Source organism: Leptosomus discolor, chromosome 2 (genome assembly GCF_034619465.1).
Source record: "Leptosomus discolor isolate bLepDis1 chromosome 2, bLepDis1.hap2, whole genome shotgun sequence".
NCBI classification, from domain to species: domain Eukaryota; kingdom Metazoa; phylum Chordata; class Aves; order Leptosomiformes; family Leptosomidae; genus Leptosomus; species Leptosomus discolor.
Window position 1 is genome coordinate 67,676,322 of NC_141392.1, and position 16,063 is coordinate 67,692,384.

The window sequence follows — 16,063 nt, forward strand, 5'->3', positions numbered from 1 at the left end:
TTGCAGTTAAATTCCTTTATGTACTTCACAGTATTTATGTGCTGGAGAGTAAGAAGTGCTTTGTGTTTTCAGAAATTAGACATGTTTTTGAAGGAAGAGGTCGAAAATAGATGTTGATACGTATAGCAGCAGATGTTACTCCTCTGCGGGTACTTAATGCATTGATTTCTTGTGAATACAGATGAAAATCACAGTGCAACAGCAGAGTCCAGCCGGCTCCTGGATGTGCCTCGTTACCTCTGTGAAGGCACAGAATCTCCATACCAGACTGGGCAGCTGCACCCTGCCATTAGGGTGGCTGATCTCCTGCAGCATATTAACCTAATGAAGACTTCTGACAGCTATGGATTTAAAGAGGAGTATGAGGTGAGATCTTCAGTGGTGGGTTTTTGCTAGGAAAAATCTTTTCGAAAGGGACAGTCTTTTGTTTGCATTGCATTGCAAAAGGATGCAACTAGATGTCACCGGTTTAAGTGAAAAACAGATAAAGATAAGCAAACATAAGATTCCTATATATGTAACCCAAAAGTGAAATGGTGAATGGAGTCCTATGGTTTGAGTCTTGACAACTGTCTGGAAAAAAAATTTGTGTTTGTTCATTAGGGTGTAAGAAGACATGCCCTGCTGAATCTTTTTGACATACTGTAAGAAGTTGCCACCCTTTTATTGCTGCTTTTTAGTTGAAATGCTGTAATTATTTATGTGAGCTTTCTGAGCCATCTTCAGTGCAGATCTCCTGGATTAGGTTAAAGTAAAGATTTAACCTGGCTGATTTTGCAAGAAACACTGACTGGAAGCACTCTCATGATTTATTACAGCATCTCAGTAGGGCAATACTGGGACTAAACTCCAGCTGAGAAGCAGTAAAGACGTGCTGAGGCTAGTAATGTCTTGAAGTTCTAATTAGACCTGCCTGAGCGTGTCTACTTACAACTTTAATGTTAAAATGGAAGCAAAAAAATTGCAGCACTGGAGGTAGAATATGAGTACAGATTTGTTTCGCTTCTGATCTCTGAATCTGATGTGATTCTTTGGGATTAGAATATCAGGCAGGATGCGCAGTAAAGATGGGAATGGTACTGCCAAGGTCGCTCGCAATACAGCTAGGTTTAAAATGAGTTTTCGCTGAGTAAGTAATCTCTTCTGACTCAGTTTTCAACCTTCTCTCCTTTCTGCAGCTGTCTCTACTGTAACATAAGAACTGGAATAAATAAATGTGTGGTTTTTAAAAGAATATTATTCTCTTTTCCTCTCTTTTACTTAAATACGCTTCGTTATGCTCTGCCTAACTTCAGGACTAAGCCCAAGTGTCAACACTGCTCGGGGGGAGGGTGGTCCCCGATGCCACATCAGGTGTTTTCCTACTTGCTACTTCTTCTGTTACCATACACGACATCTGTGCCCTGGCTTGGGCTTCTGAGCGTGCATTAAGGTTTTGTTTCCATGGCTAATGCGTACTCTCTGGAAGTAACTTACCCAGATCAGGATAAGAGAACATCTGGAAGGAAAGAATAGCATAGACCTGCAACAGCTGTAAAATATCTACGGGCCATGAAGAAAAAGCTGAGGAGGAATAAAAGCTGCTTCTATCACTAGAGATCAAACTCTTAAGAAGAGTTCAAAAATGTAGAATAATTTTGCTAGTAGCTAGAGGGAGGGATATGAGGAAATACAGCAATGGAGCAGAGGAGGCTTCCTGATGGCTCTGTAGGAAGAAAAGCCATTTTACTAAACAATATGAGGAAAGCAATATAATGCTGTAATAAACAGGCTATGTATTGTGCTGTCTTGTAAGAAGGGTGATCGATCTCCCTGTTCTTTCTCAACTTACTGTTGTTCCTCCATAGCAAGGATGTCTGAGCAAGTTTAGCCTTCCAGCGATTCCACGATTTGAAATCCCTCTGGAGTCCTTCAGTGACTTGCCCATTGACCTGTAGGAGTCAGAGGGAGAGAGAGCCTCCCTTCTTCTCTAGATATATTTCTGTACCGTGGTACCGCCTGGGTGACCAGAGCAGACAAGCAAAGCTGAGCTTATGTTATGGTAGGGCAGTTCTCTTAAACGGTTATTTTTGGAGATAAATTAATGGTCAGAATGTTTTCTTTCGGAACATTTTTATTTATAGAGTTTCTTTGAGGGGCAGTCAGCTTCTTGGGATGTCGCTAAGAAGGATCAAAACAGAACAAAGAACCGCTATGGAAACATTATAGCATGTGAGTATCGGTGTGCTTGGTTTGAGCGATAGCGGTAGTCATGTGTTACTTGTGCCATGTTCTCTCTCTCTTTACAAGTCTCCAGTGGCATAGCTGCTTAATACCCCAAGCAGAGAAGGACGACAGTGCCTTGTCCAGCATTTTTTTTTGTCCTTCACAGTTCAACTTTCTTCCTTTTATAACTGAGGCTGAATTTCACATTTTCATCTCTGTTGTGCAAGCTGTGGTAAGCATATAACAGCGACAAGCTAGCAGTCATTGCGGATGTTAATTCTGTTAATTCACAGTTTGTTATTGTTTTACAAATATAATCGAACATGCAGGAATCAAGCTGCGGGAGAAGTCCCTGAACGGGTAGAGTTTCCTCTTTCTTCATCGAATCCCAAGTGAATTGCTAATCCCTATGCTGTGACTTCCTTATTTCTCAGCATGAACTTAAGCTGTCTGGGGTTGGAAGTAAGGAAACAGTAATCAGGATTTTTGGTTTTCTAGATTACCATCAATGGAGCTGATGTTGAAAGGGACTTTGAGCAAGTAACCTGGTTTCTTTGTGTCTTTTTAACCACGTGTAACAATGTGATACCTTTCATCTACACTTAATGAAGTTTAGTGAATGTTTTTGAAGTAATTGGAGACCTCGGACAAAAAGGTCCTTTGTAATTTTGGGTAAACACATGCTATTTAAGGGTTGTAAGTGGTGAGGCACTTAATGGCAGCTGATTTTGGTTTTCTATGACTTACCATAGTATCTTACTTAAAAATCACACTTCAAAAAGGCACTGTAACCACTTGGTTTTTACAGATGACCACTCCAGGGTGATTTTGCAACCTGTTGAAGATGATCCATCTTCAGATTACATTAATGCCAACTACATAGATGTGAGTGGATTGCACAGCTTTCTCCCTCTCAATTTACCAGCTTCTCTATGTGAAACTATTGCATGTTATGCCTACAAATTTATTGAAAGCTTTCTTTTATTAAGAACAAAATGTACACTTTCCTTGTTCTACGTCCTAGTACTCACTGACATTGTTGTGCTTTCTTTCACATCTGACTTTGGTTTGGGCTGTAGATTTGGCTGTACAGGGATGTAAGTACCACTATATGTGAATAACGGCATCCTATTGTAAATATTTAATATAGATATTGTTATTAATTACTTTCCTCTTCTATTTTTATGAGTCAGTAACTATGCATGCCTCATCTAATTTATCTCATCTGTTCCTTTAAAAATTTTCCTTTTGTGTGAATATTTTTTGTACCTGTTTTGAAAAGATAATTTAGCATTTTAACATAGCTGTGAATATTATTAGATATTGTTAAGTAACTCAAGTGAACGTGTCTGTTAAAGAGAATTTAATGTTCACTTTTTTAAATTATGATTTTGGCCACTAGCTTTTCTTTTCCCCTTCCCATTTATATGTGAGAAGCTGGATAGTATGCTGTACTGTAGTTGTCTGAAAATGTACCTGTGAAGTAGTCATAATGTATGTTTAGCAAAAAGGGAGGGATGATGGCCTGGGGCGGGGGAGGGCTGGTTGTTTGGTTTTAACAACAATTTAGACAAGCAATATTTAGCTGACATTTGTCTTAAGGTGATAATTTAGGTATTACAAAGTATATACACAAACAAATATATATATATATGTGTATATATAAAAATATTATAGTAGAAATTACCTTGCTTCTGCAGAAGACCTCTGAAGTTTGAGATTCCATACGTAATACAAATTAAATGATAAATTAAAAAAACCCCAAACTGATACAAACAGGAAATTTGAACAAATCCTGCCACATGTTTTGATTAACAAAATATACCGTTTATCTAATTAACACCTTAGGAATAAACAAGTTCTATTCAAAGTAATGCAAAAGATACTGGAATAGCTAGTACAAGTGTTTTTAAAATAAATGGCTTTGGTTACTTTTCTTTATAATTGCACCTTACTAATTTTTCCTGTCCACTGTTAGTTGATAAATTATTTAAGACCTTCTTGGCTTCCTAGGATATACAGATTTAGCTCCAGGTATATTGCTGTCTTTTAATTTTTGTATTTTAGCATGGCAATCTCTATGAAGTGTAAGGCCCGTAGTATTTTGCCTGGGGCCTTAAACAAGAAAACTCTCCCATATTTGTAATAATTCCAGTTCCTTGAGGATGTTATTTCTCTTATTTAGGGGTAAATTGAATCTTGTTATAACCAGACAGGAAAGCTACAAGTTAAAACTGGCACTTTGCAATTTTAAAGTGACACTTTTGCCTTCTTCTGGAAAGCATTACTGAGTGTAAAACAGTGTAGCGCAGGTTCTACCTTCATAATTTGAAGCTGCAGCTTGATATTACAGACTCCAGGAAAAGTAAAAGTGAGAAAACGTGTGGGTTGAGATAAAGACAGTTTAATAGGCAAAGCAAAAGCTGTGTGCACAGGCAAAGCAAAACAAGGAACTCATTCCCCGCTTCCCACCAGCAAGCAGGTGTTCAGCCATCCCCAGGAGAGCAGGACTCCATCATGGTTACTTGGGAAGACAAACGCCATCACTCCGGACATCCCCCCCTTTCCCTCTCTTCCCCCAGCTTTATATGCTAAGCATGACATCATATGGTATGGAATACCCCTTTGGTCAGTTGAGGTCAGCTGTCCTGACTGTGCCCTCTCCCAACTTCTTGTGCACCCCCAGCCCACTGACTGGTGGGGTGGGGTGAGCAGCAGAAAAGGCCTTGACGCTGTGTAACCTCTGCTCAGCAATAACTAAAACATCCCTGTGTTATCAACACTGTTTCCAGCATGAATCCAAAATGTAGCCCGGCCAAAACCAGCACACAACAGTAAGATACTCAGAAGTTTCCTCATAAGCCCCAGAGGAAGGTGTTCTCACTGTAGACAGGATAATGAAGCGGTTCATCGAAAAGGATATAAACTCCTTGGATACATTGAAATCCTTCACTTTAGTAGTATCTCGTGAATACCAGGAGTCCAAGGACTCAGCTTCCCTGTAATGCAATAGTTGAATCAAGTGGGCTAATAAAACTGTAATCTAGAAAATAATTGGAGTTATTTCTTTTAACATTTGCACATTGTAAAATGCTGTATTGTCTTCTCACCAGCAATACTACAGTTTCCTTCCTCTTTGTAGCTAACGTTGCTGGCACTAGTCAAAACATATTCTGAACTATTTCCTCAAGAGCAGCAGCTCTTTATTTTGTAGTTTGTACGCAGACAATTAGTGCCTTGTACAGTACCGCTAGCATTGGCGTAGACCCAGCCACCTGGAACAACTTAGTCATGTAGGATTATCTATCTATATATATATGTATGTATGTGTATATACTTGTGTGTATCATGTCCAGTATAATTGATGCACACTTTGTGCTGTAGTACAAAATATTTTGCAGAAGATTCTGCTGCAGCAGGACCTTGATTCTGTGCACACATCACAGTGTCCAGCTCTGTCCCCATTAGTTAGGGCTCGGGTACATTCCTCTTTGTGCCTTACAAGAATTCTCTATTTAAGAGATGACAAGAGGTCTTTTCTTTCATATTGGATAAGTTGGGAATACAGATCAACTATTAAGATAATCTGATGGCAAAGACAATTTTTACTAAAATTTAAATAAATGCCCCAATCCATTTGGCTGGGGAGATATTGTCCATAGAGGACTAATTTTTGTGCCCAAGGGACCCATCTAGAATACTCCTTCCCGGTACACTACAATGTCTGTTAAAGTCAGATGTTCTGATTTCCATTTTATCTGTTGTCATTCGAACCTTTTCAGTATTAACCGTTTTTTTAGGTTTTGAGCTTCATGCTGCTCTTAAGTATTGGTTTGTCCTGAAAACATTGTGTAAAGATAAGAATTCTGTAGTACCCTTATGCTTTTTTTTTTTTCCCCTCTCTGTTAGTAATATGATACTCAAACCAACTTATATTGCTGTTTTAGGGATATCAGAGACCAAGTCACTACATTGCAACCCAAGGTAAGAATCTGCCAGCATTAATCAAACCAAACAACTGTTCTCTGTCGTGTCCAGCAGTGTTTTGGTAAAATGGAATTGTATTAAAATAAAGCATATCCAATATTGTGTGTTGTCATCTTGTGTTATGGTAAATTAACATAGCATGTTCACATGGAATGTGAATAAATGCAAGAATTGCAATAATTTATCATGTTAATTAGCTATTGAGCAACTCTTTCAGTGATAAATTCAGCTGATAAAGTCAGAAGCTGCTACCATGATTTGCAATTATGAAGATGAATAGGGAAGAGAGGCATGTGGACAAAAGAACAGTTTCAACCTGCCTTCAGGCATTTTTCTTTCCTTATGTGTTATTTTACTGGAAATGTAAAATAATACATTTCCAATGTATTATTTTACTGTCTAGGATTTAGTCCAGGATGCAGACAGTGAAGATAGTAATGATAAATTAAACGCTACTTCAGAAAATCTGGGTAAAGGAAGGCCAGAGAAGGACAAAGGCTCTTTGTAGGAATAAGTGAGGGAAATCTTTATCATATAACCTGCGAATAAAAAGGGGAGTTAGAGGAAAAAATTGAATTTCTATGGAAATCATTCATTTTGTATTTCTGATAAAACTCCTCACAATGAGGAAAAACAAATAGATTAGTTTAAGATTGCACTGAAATATCAGAGGCTATGAATTAAAGCAAAAATAATTAGATTTAGATGTGTCATTATTTGATCTGTGAGTATAATCAGATAGCTGGCTGGAAATATCCTGTTATTTGTGCCCTCATTTGATTGTAGCTGCACACAGGAAAGACAAACTAAAGGCTTGTTTTAAAGCAGGATGCTCAAATTTCTGTCCACATTTTTTTTTTAATTTTTGTGTGCGTGCCATCTAAACAGGTCTCTCTGTGGGTGGTTAAGTCTACATTTGCATTTTATTTCTGTTTTATTATGAAAATCATTGCACATAATAGTCTGTAAAGGACACAAACGTTTATTGCTCTTTAGTATGCAGCCTTCAATCTAGCGTATGAAGGAATATGGTTGAGTCTTCAGATGTGTGTTATATACAGTAATATTTATACTACTGCTGGGCTGTGGTCAGGGAGCTGTTTCGGAGGTGATTGTAACAGGGTAAAAGCCTCTGTTGCTCAACTGAACGGGTCTTGTCTCTACAGCAGAGCAGGAGGCAAAGCTTAAACAAGTGCTTCTCATTTGTTTCACAGAAAAGTAGTTAAGCTAGTTTAAATACCCTTCAGTGGGAAGTTTATGGCTCAGCGCCTACTCGTGCTTGCATACTTTGCTGGGAGCTAGATGGTAGGTGCACAGGATGGGGACCATCAGCCCTCCTGACTGATACTTCACTCTGGTGTGGGCAACTCCTCAGTGAACGTCTGAAGAAACTCACACTCAACACATTATATTTAACAAATGTAAAACAAACCTAGAAAATGTAACTATAGATGTAGTCACACCTTGCTGGGTCCTTGTAGTTTTCAAGCAACTTCTGACATTCCGCTACGTGAAGCACCTGCTATTAATGTCTTTCAAGTGGTAATTCAGTTAAACTGAGAAGATTCAGCGTTGGTTAGAAATAACAATATAGTCTGGAAACTGCCATGATGGTATGATGATGTGGCTTTCATCTTTGAACGAGTGGGTTCATATGTGTCAGCTCTGAAAAAGCACTGCATTTTATTTTTAGCATTCGCTTTGACACTTTTTTTTTTTGCAGAGTATTACCTGGAATTTTTTCTTACAGGTCCAGTTCATGAGACTGTGTATGACTTTTGGAGAATGATATGGCAGGAGCAATCAGCTTGCATTGTGATGGTCACAAATTTAGTGGAAGTTGGGAGGGTAAGTTTTTGGTTGTTTTTCTTTTAATGCTACAAGCCTAAAGAAAAACGTGATGATAAGACACACAATCAGCAGAATGTAGAAGAGTCTTGTGTAGGACAGCCCTGCATCCTGAGAGTAGGGGAACGGGGAGAGTCCAGACATTGTTGCGGTTACAGTATTGTGTAAAACCAAAGCTAACTTCTGAAGAACACTGATGCTGTGTCGCTTTCATGAGTAGTGAAAAATTGTCTGAATCCAAAATTTATATTTCATCAAAATAGATTTGTATATTGTCACTCAAATGAGCAGAGTAAGTGGACTAGTGAGCAAATGTGCTTCTATATCAGTGGCTAGAGATCAGCAAATTATTTACAGTTTAGCAGTAACACATCGCTCAGGGAGTAATATGAAGTATCTGGGATTACTTGCAACAGTTTGATTACTGATGTGAAATGTGTCCCAGTTTAACCTAAGTGGAAATGTATTCCATAGCTTGGCACTAAAAAAAAAAAAAATAAATGCTCATTTAGAAATTAGTTTGGCATCTAAGTACAGCTGTGTAAAGCAGTGGAAACTCCTTGTAGCTAGTGCTTAACTTGACAGAACAGCCGTTAGCCATGCGAGCTATGTGAGTGCATGGTCATTTTGGAAGTAAATGTGGTGAAATGCAGTACATGCAGTAACGTATCCTCAAGCTTTTATTTTCCTTTGGTGTAAAATGCATTCCCATTTTGTATTTAGGTCAAGTGTTACAAGTACTGGCCTGATGACACAGAAGTTTATGGGGACTTCAAAGTGACTTGTGTAGAGATGGAGCCGCTTGCGGAGTACGTCGTCAGGACCTTCACTCTGGGAAGGGTGAGCACGTTTTGAAAGGGCACAGCAAAATGCTGTTCCTTGGTAGCAAGGAGTACGGAGGAGACTATGCTTGCACATCTTCCTGTGTAATACCAGCTCCCTTTGTCTGGTTAGCAGGTCCACAGTGTAGGCAGCCGTACCTCACCGGGGGAGTAATGCACTGCATCAGCGCTGTCCAAACACACGTATCACTGTGGGATTTCGAACTGCCCCAGAAATGCTGACCGCTACCCTCCTCTTTCTGACAGTCACCTCTTCTCTCTAGCCGCACTTCTGCGCTGACCTCAGGAACCGGGTTATGAGTCATGCCTGTCATTCATCTCCATTCACTCTGCCCTGAGTGCCGCTGAGTCAATTTCACTTAATCAAAGAACAAACTCTGTGAATGCAATGACTGTGGTACAGTTGCAGTCTTCCGGTAAATCATTATACTTGCCTGTAAACGTTGCAGGCTGTTGTCTTAATTAGCAAAACTTCTGAAAATTGATGTGAATTGCATCTAAGTCTATTAAAAAAAAAAAAATCTAATGAGGCAAAACCAGCATACCTAATGGTAAATATAAAAATTACAAAGTTCAAAATGAAGGGGGGGGGAAAAAAGCTCTTTGAGCTTCATATGTTCTTTGCTTTAAATAATTGGTGAAATGATGAAAGCAGCATGCAGATTCTATCAGTGTGCGTTATCGTTATTTGAGTCAGAGAATATCTAATCTATGAAATACTTTGAATTTCATAACTTTTTCTTTTTTTTCTTTTTTTACAGAGGGGCTACAGTGAAATCCGTGAAGTTAAACAGTTTCATTTCACTGGCTGGCCAGATCATGGAGTTCCTTACAATGCCACAGGCCTGCTGTCCTTCATACGGAGAGTCAAATTATCTAACCCTCCTAGTGCAGGGCCTATTGTTGTCCATTGCAGGTGTGTACCGAAGAGGCAGATTGACTTTTTCCACAACTGTCTATGCCACTATTTACAGTAGTCTCTTGTGAAGCATCCATCATTTTGAAGTGTTTTGTTTTTGTTGTTCCCTTTTTTGAATTGCCTAATTCACACTGCAGTAGGATTTGGCTGTCTACAGAAATAACTGGATTCTAGTACACTTTTCCTAAATAGAATAGCCAGAGATTTTCTTGTTCCTTCAAGAGCTGCACCAGCTAAATCATATGATACTTCAGGCTATCATTTTAGGTAACCCACAACAATTTTGTGACAGCATTCAAGAATAAGTGTTGATACAGCTGCTTTGATAGCTTGGTGTTGCATATAATGTCTGAACAGGTTATTAATTTAAATAGAAGTAAACAAGTAGATGATGGAAGATGGAATGAGGTTAATGGCAACAAATACAGAATGTTGTTTTTCCTGTGCAAGTTTTGCAAGGCTTGTGTTATTGGGACACATTCCTTTGACAAATAGAATTTTCTTTCAGCACTGTCAAATGTTTAATTACATTCCATAGATAAAGTTTCTCAACCTTTACAGATTTTAAGAATTCACCATGCAAAAACTGTCTGTAGCTTTATATAAAATCAAAATAAATCAGGAGAAATTCTTCTGGATACTATTAAATGTACTGCCTGAACCAGCTTAGAGCTTGGCTGATGAAACATACACTTGAATTTCTTATTGTAATATATCACTTGAAAAATCATCCTTAGTCTTATTAAATAAAAACAAGACTGGTCATATTTTGAAGTGCATGAGCTTAATCGTCCTCCAGATTTCAGTTTAACTAACTTTTCTTTTTTACTTTAAGTATTGATCTGGGTGATAAAAGGAGGAAACAATTTTAATTATTTTTTTTCTGATTGAAAAAAGTTGGTTTGGGTGTATCAAAAGATTTAAAGGACATTATGAAGAGAAGGAGAGAAGATAAAAAATAGATAGTGATTGTGATGAAAGAACTGAATGACTTCATAAAAATGCTCTCAGTAATGGGTTTATAAACTTTGTAGATCTTTTCATGGGGCTATTGCTAACAGTATTTACTGGTTCTTTTTAGTGCTGGTGCTGGACGGACAGGTTGTTATATTGTGATTGATATCATGTTAGATATGGCGGAACGAGAAGGCGTTGTGGATATCTACAACTGTGTCAAAGCCTTACGGTCCCGTCGCATCAACATGGTACAGACAGAGGTACGGCAGTTTACCTTCAAATCACCTGATGCTTTCTGAAACGTGCTAGGTCAGCATTTCACTGTTACTCTGAAAAGAGCAGGCCGTGGTCCCGTTGAGGGGTTGTCTCCGTGGGAGCACTGCACAATGCAAACTGGCCCCAGAACCACGATGGTGCAACAAACTGCCAGCTCTTTCAGTCTTCACACAAGCAAGTGCCCACCTAACTTTGTAACAAAAGGAAAGCAAGGAGGACTTTTTAGGGAAGACCCTACAGTAGGCTTGTCTGGCACATCTCTCCCCAGCTCTGGTATCAGCCATTCCAGGAACCCAAAGTTGGAATTTCAGCAGGTTGCCACTGGTTTTAGACTGCCTCCAGTCACTTTGTCCATAATTTGACTTATCTGTGGAACTTTATGTCCATTTCACTTTCCCTGTTCAATTCTGGTTTTATTTGCTTTATTAACCTCATCCCAAGCCTTTTTCCTTTTCTACCCTTTTTGTCTTTCATCATGCCTTCAGCAGCTCCACAGTAAAACCATTGCCTTAGAGATGAAGCTATAATAGCTCCCAGTCTGCCACCTGAGTGTCACTGAGCTTCCGCAGAAACATAGGTTATTGATTTATATATCTGAAGTGGTTTGCCTCTTCTCTCTCCTGTCCTCCATATGGACATCTATCTGAGAAGTTATTTCACCTGTGACCACGTGCAAATCTCTGCACTTGGCAGCCAGGCATATGAGTGTAATTTGGTACAGTTTTTATTCCAAGCTGCAACCTGTGACAGTTGAACAAATAAATGTTCCCAATCAACTATCCCTGCTACAGGGCCATTAACTTTCGAGAATTGTGTGGAGTGGAGTGTTTCAGTGTGAATCCTTCAACCATCCCAGTTTAATCTGCTCTTGCATGTGAATTAACACTCTTATTACTTTTGCCTCTTACCTCTAATCTGTCAGAGGTTCATACTTACACAGCAAAATAAAGCTGTAATCGCAGCAAGTTCTTGTCATGCTCATCTAGACAACAGTGATGGCAAGAGCTCCATACCTATGTGGATAAGGCAGCACAGGCTGTAGAGCCAGAATACAACCATGGGCCCTGGACATGTGCTCTTATTACAGGCACACATGTTAAAGTTTGTGCTGTTAATAACCTCACTGGTATCCACAATAGCTAGGTGAGGCTGGCATAGGTCTCGCACTTTGCTGTATAGACATGATTTATGTCTATTACTCTTGAGGTGAGTAAATATATCAGACATTGTGCAAAAATTGACAGGAGGCCTGATTGAAATAGTAATGCAGTTGTGTAGGACTCAGTATATCTCAAGGCAAGTCAGAAAAAAAAAAAAAACCAGGAATAAATGCTGTTTCTGTTGAGACACACTTGAATTTATTACTGGCCTAGAGCCAGCGATCAGACAATTGGTGTACTAGCTTGCACAAGCATAAGGAGAATGCAGCTTGCCAAATAATTGCTGATCACACTAGTAGTGCTTGAAACAATTTACACTTTCTGCTAGTATTATAAGACTGAAAGCCATTTTTTAAAAACCAAAATGAATAAAGCCAGTGAGTCACTGGCATATATGCAGAAACCCACAAGCACCACAAGAAAACTGAAAACCTCCCGCTAAATAAATTGCTGTGCCTGTTCTGTTAAGTTTTACTGAATTTACATTGGTTCTGAAGAAAACATCTATGTCAACTGCAAGCTTGTGTTTGTACTAAAGGGTTATTTAATGGATTGGTGGACAGTACCTTGAATGAGTTTTACAGTGTGCAAGAGATCTGTTTATCCTAAAAGAAAGAAAGGTCTGTTGTTTTTAAATGGCTGTAATTTTTGTTTCTTTGCCTAATTTGGTAGGAGCAGTACATCTTTATTCATGATGCTATTCTAGAAGCTTGCCTGTGTGGAGAAACTGCCATTCCTGTCTGCGAATTCAAAGCTGCGTATTTTGATATGATTAGAATAGACTCTCAGACAAACTCTTCGCATCTCAAAGATGAGTTTCAGGTATTCACAGTTCCTACTAACTCTTCATGTGACAACAATTTTTTTTTTGCCTCTAGATACATTTAATTTATTTTAAGGGAAAGTGTTTTCATATCATGTTATAGCAGTTAGTCCCTTACTTTTAGTCCACAAAATAAAGCACCCATGTTTATGTGCTTTGCAAAGTTGTTTTAAATATGGAATATCCTCCTTTGAATAAAATTGCAGTAATTATCTGAGTGGGGTAAAAAGCACTGACTAGGAACCATAGAGTTTTGGCTTGCATTTGCACAGCTAAGGCATAGCTCTTTAGGGCTCGAAAGGATCCTCTTTGTTTTATTCCTTTCAGAGGGGATGGTGTCATGCGGAATCTGTTCAGTGGTACACGGAGTGCCCCTTACACCTGCAGCTTAACCCCGCTTGAAAAGCCCCAGCAAGTGCATCAAACAGACAGGAGCTCTTATTTGCTAATGTCCTCTTGCCAATGCCTCCTATTTTCCCATATTGCAGTATTTTAAATTAAAACTTGGGGAATCTCAAGTCCATTGTCTGTTAGTTCAGTGTGCTAAAGTGAGCGTCCTCTCTTCCTTAGACCCTGAATTCTGTGACCCCTCGCCTGCAAGCGGAGGACTGCAGCATAGCCTGCTTGCCAAGGAACCATGACAAGAACCGCTTCATGGATATGCTGCCACCTGACAGATGTCTGCCTTTCTTAATTACTATTGATGGGGAAAGCAGTAACTACATCAATGCTGCTCTTATGGACGTAAGAGACTATCTTCTTTGTCTGCGTAGTGTGCCCTGAAAAGCTGTGTAATATGCGATTATGAGAGAGACCACTTGCTGGTTTAAGGAAGGGTAATTCTTTCTTAAGGTAGTGCCCAGTAAAACGGTGCTAACAAAGAAGCAGGGGGGAATGTGAAAGAAACCACACCCACCAGCTTGTGTTGCTTGTTCAGAAGCTTTGCTATCTTCAGTCTTTTGCATCCTTGTAGGACGCACTGGAAATCTCCCCTTTTCCACATATAAAGCTCTAGTCTCCTGTCCTCCAAATCTCAGCAAGTTCTCAAAAATGTGCTGTTTGTCAGGAAGTAAATATTACCTACCTGAGCATGAGGTTACTATTGCTGTTTTATAAAAAAGGCTGTGTATATTGAGGCAGGAGAGGGGAAGAAGGAAAAAAAATTGTTTCTTTGGCATGTTTGGGGATAGGGTTTGGGGTTTTGTTGTTCATATTTTGAGTTGCAACTCTTTAAGTTTGAGAGACAGAAGTATTGTCAGGGGAAAAGGTGAATTAATGGGAAAATGGAGGTGAAGCTGCTTATAGGTGTCTGATCGATAAAGCAGTTCATCATGAGTGCTGTCAGATACCTGCCTGTGCTTGCCATTAGCATTTCCAAACTTAGGCTTCTAAAGCCACCTTTACAGTAAATACTTAAATAAGTGGCCTGATTTCCAGGTGCCTCTCCCTTTCCTCACAAATGAAACTGCGGTATCAAGAATTGATGCTGGAATAAAATGGCAAATAGCCACAGAAATCGTCAGGACTGAATGGTATATTCATCCCAGAGTTCTGCCTGAGCTAGTGCAGGAAACATCTAAACTGCTAGCAAAATGCAGTCCCTAATCTCACAATTAGCAATTGTGCCAGAAAAATAGAGGAGTAGCATGTGTGAGATCAATCTATTAGGGAGTCACTAGGGCTGAATGGATGAATTAGAGCAGTAAGCAGAATTTTGGTAGCAACCAAAATTGTTTAGAATTGCAGTTGAAATTACATTAAGCACCTGGGTAAAATTGATGTGCTGTGGACCGGCCAACACAGCTGTATAGAGGAGTGTGGTCTAGGGAGAAAGGAAGACAATGCAGGCCGAGTGGCTGGATGGCAGTAGGACTCTGAGTGTGTAACAGTGTGTGGCAGGCAAGGACAGGAACCAAGCAATGTGTTAATGGATGAGCAATCAGAGGCCACAGTGTGTGGCAGGCAAGGACAGAAATGGTACTAATAAAAGCAAAAAAGCAGCAGAAAAAAAAAAGTAACATATTAAGGCATATAACAAGGATGTAAGTACGGGTTAAAACTTTGGGTAGTAAAAGCTTTTTCTTGCCCTTTCTCTTTGTTGGGTGGTTTGGGTTTTTTTTAACACTGATTTGTTCAGAGGGGAACCCCACTGCAGGGCAAGGAAAGAAGACTTTCAATAGCAAAACAGAAATGGAAACTTTCCCCTTTCCACAATGTATCTGTCTCTGTGTTCCCACGAGAAGGTGTCTGCTTCCCAGTGTGACAGCAGGTCTCCTGCCTGTTCTTTCTGAAAACCTGATCATCTCAGGCTCAGTATGTTCTCTCATCCTGGGAAAGACCAGAAATGATGGGGAAGAGGACTAGGAAAACATCAGCTAATACCTGTTTCATTTCTTAAAAATACAAGGGAAGAATCAATATCGGTTGTTCCTCTTTGCTGCCAGGGCAGATCTAGGAAGTAGGACACAAGCTGCTACTATCCCAATATGTTTCCTGCATTAGAAAAAGATAGCAAACAGATTTAAAAAAATCATCATCCTCCTTATTCTGTTGTCAAATAAGTAAATGATGCTAAAGACATTCATTTGTTATCTTCACAATTTACAGCACGTAGAAGGGTGAAAAGGGTGAAAAGAATTGTATTTGCATTTTTTTCCTTCTGGGCTTCACACTATACTCCTCGAGGGTATGTCGATATATTACACGTGAAGATCCCTCATCTCAACCTTCAAACAAACAAACTTCCATACCAAAAGTGGTTTAGCTATCCTGCCAAGTCTTTCTCCTAGATTAATTTACTTTACTTATTTCAGTAAAAAAAAAAGCCAAACTGCTTTGAGTACCAGCATGGCTGCTACTAGACATGGGGGTCTCTGCGTTGCACAGAGCAGTCCCAGCACTTCATCTTCAAAATGGTGACTTGCAATCCCATCCACCTACAAGAATATTCACTCTCTTACTCTGTTTCTCAGATTAACCTGTTGGTGCTACCTTACCAGTTCATATCTGTATTCCTTTGCTGCAGAACTCTTCTGTGGGTAGTTGC

The 16,063-nt window shown here is 39.4% G+C and overlaps 1 protein-coding gene across 1 annotated transcript in view; it reads left to right on the plus strand.

The window, feature by feature from the left end:
• The window catches only part of PTPRK (protein tyrosine phosphatase receptor type K), a 416,718-nt gene that overhangs the window by 393,438 nt on the left and 7,217 nt on the right, over positions 1-16,063 (plus strand). Inside the window, exons 17-26 of the mRNA XM_086461237.1 lie at positions 182-366; positions 2,124-2,211; positions 3,014-3,090; positions 6,153-6,189; positions 7,943-8,040; positions 8,764-8,880; positions 9,644-9,798; positions 10,883-11,018; positions 12,867-13,016; positions 13,588-13,761. Coding sequence (XP_086317363.1) covers positions 182-366; positions 2,124-2,211; positions 3,014-3,090; positions 6,153-6,189; positions 7,943-8,040; positions 8,764-8,880; positions 9,644-9,798; positions 10,883-11,018; positions 12,867-13,016; positions 13,588-13,761 — 1,217 coding nt within the window. The remainder of the gene's footprint in view (positions 1-181; positions 367-2,123; positions 2,212-3,013; positions 3,091-6,152; positions 6,190-7,942; positions 8,041-8,763; positions 8,881-9,643; positions 9,799-10,882; positions 11,019-12,866; positions 13,017-13,587; positions 13,762-16,063) is intronic.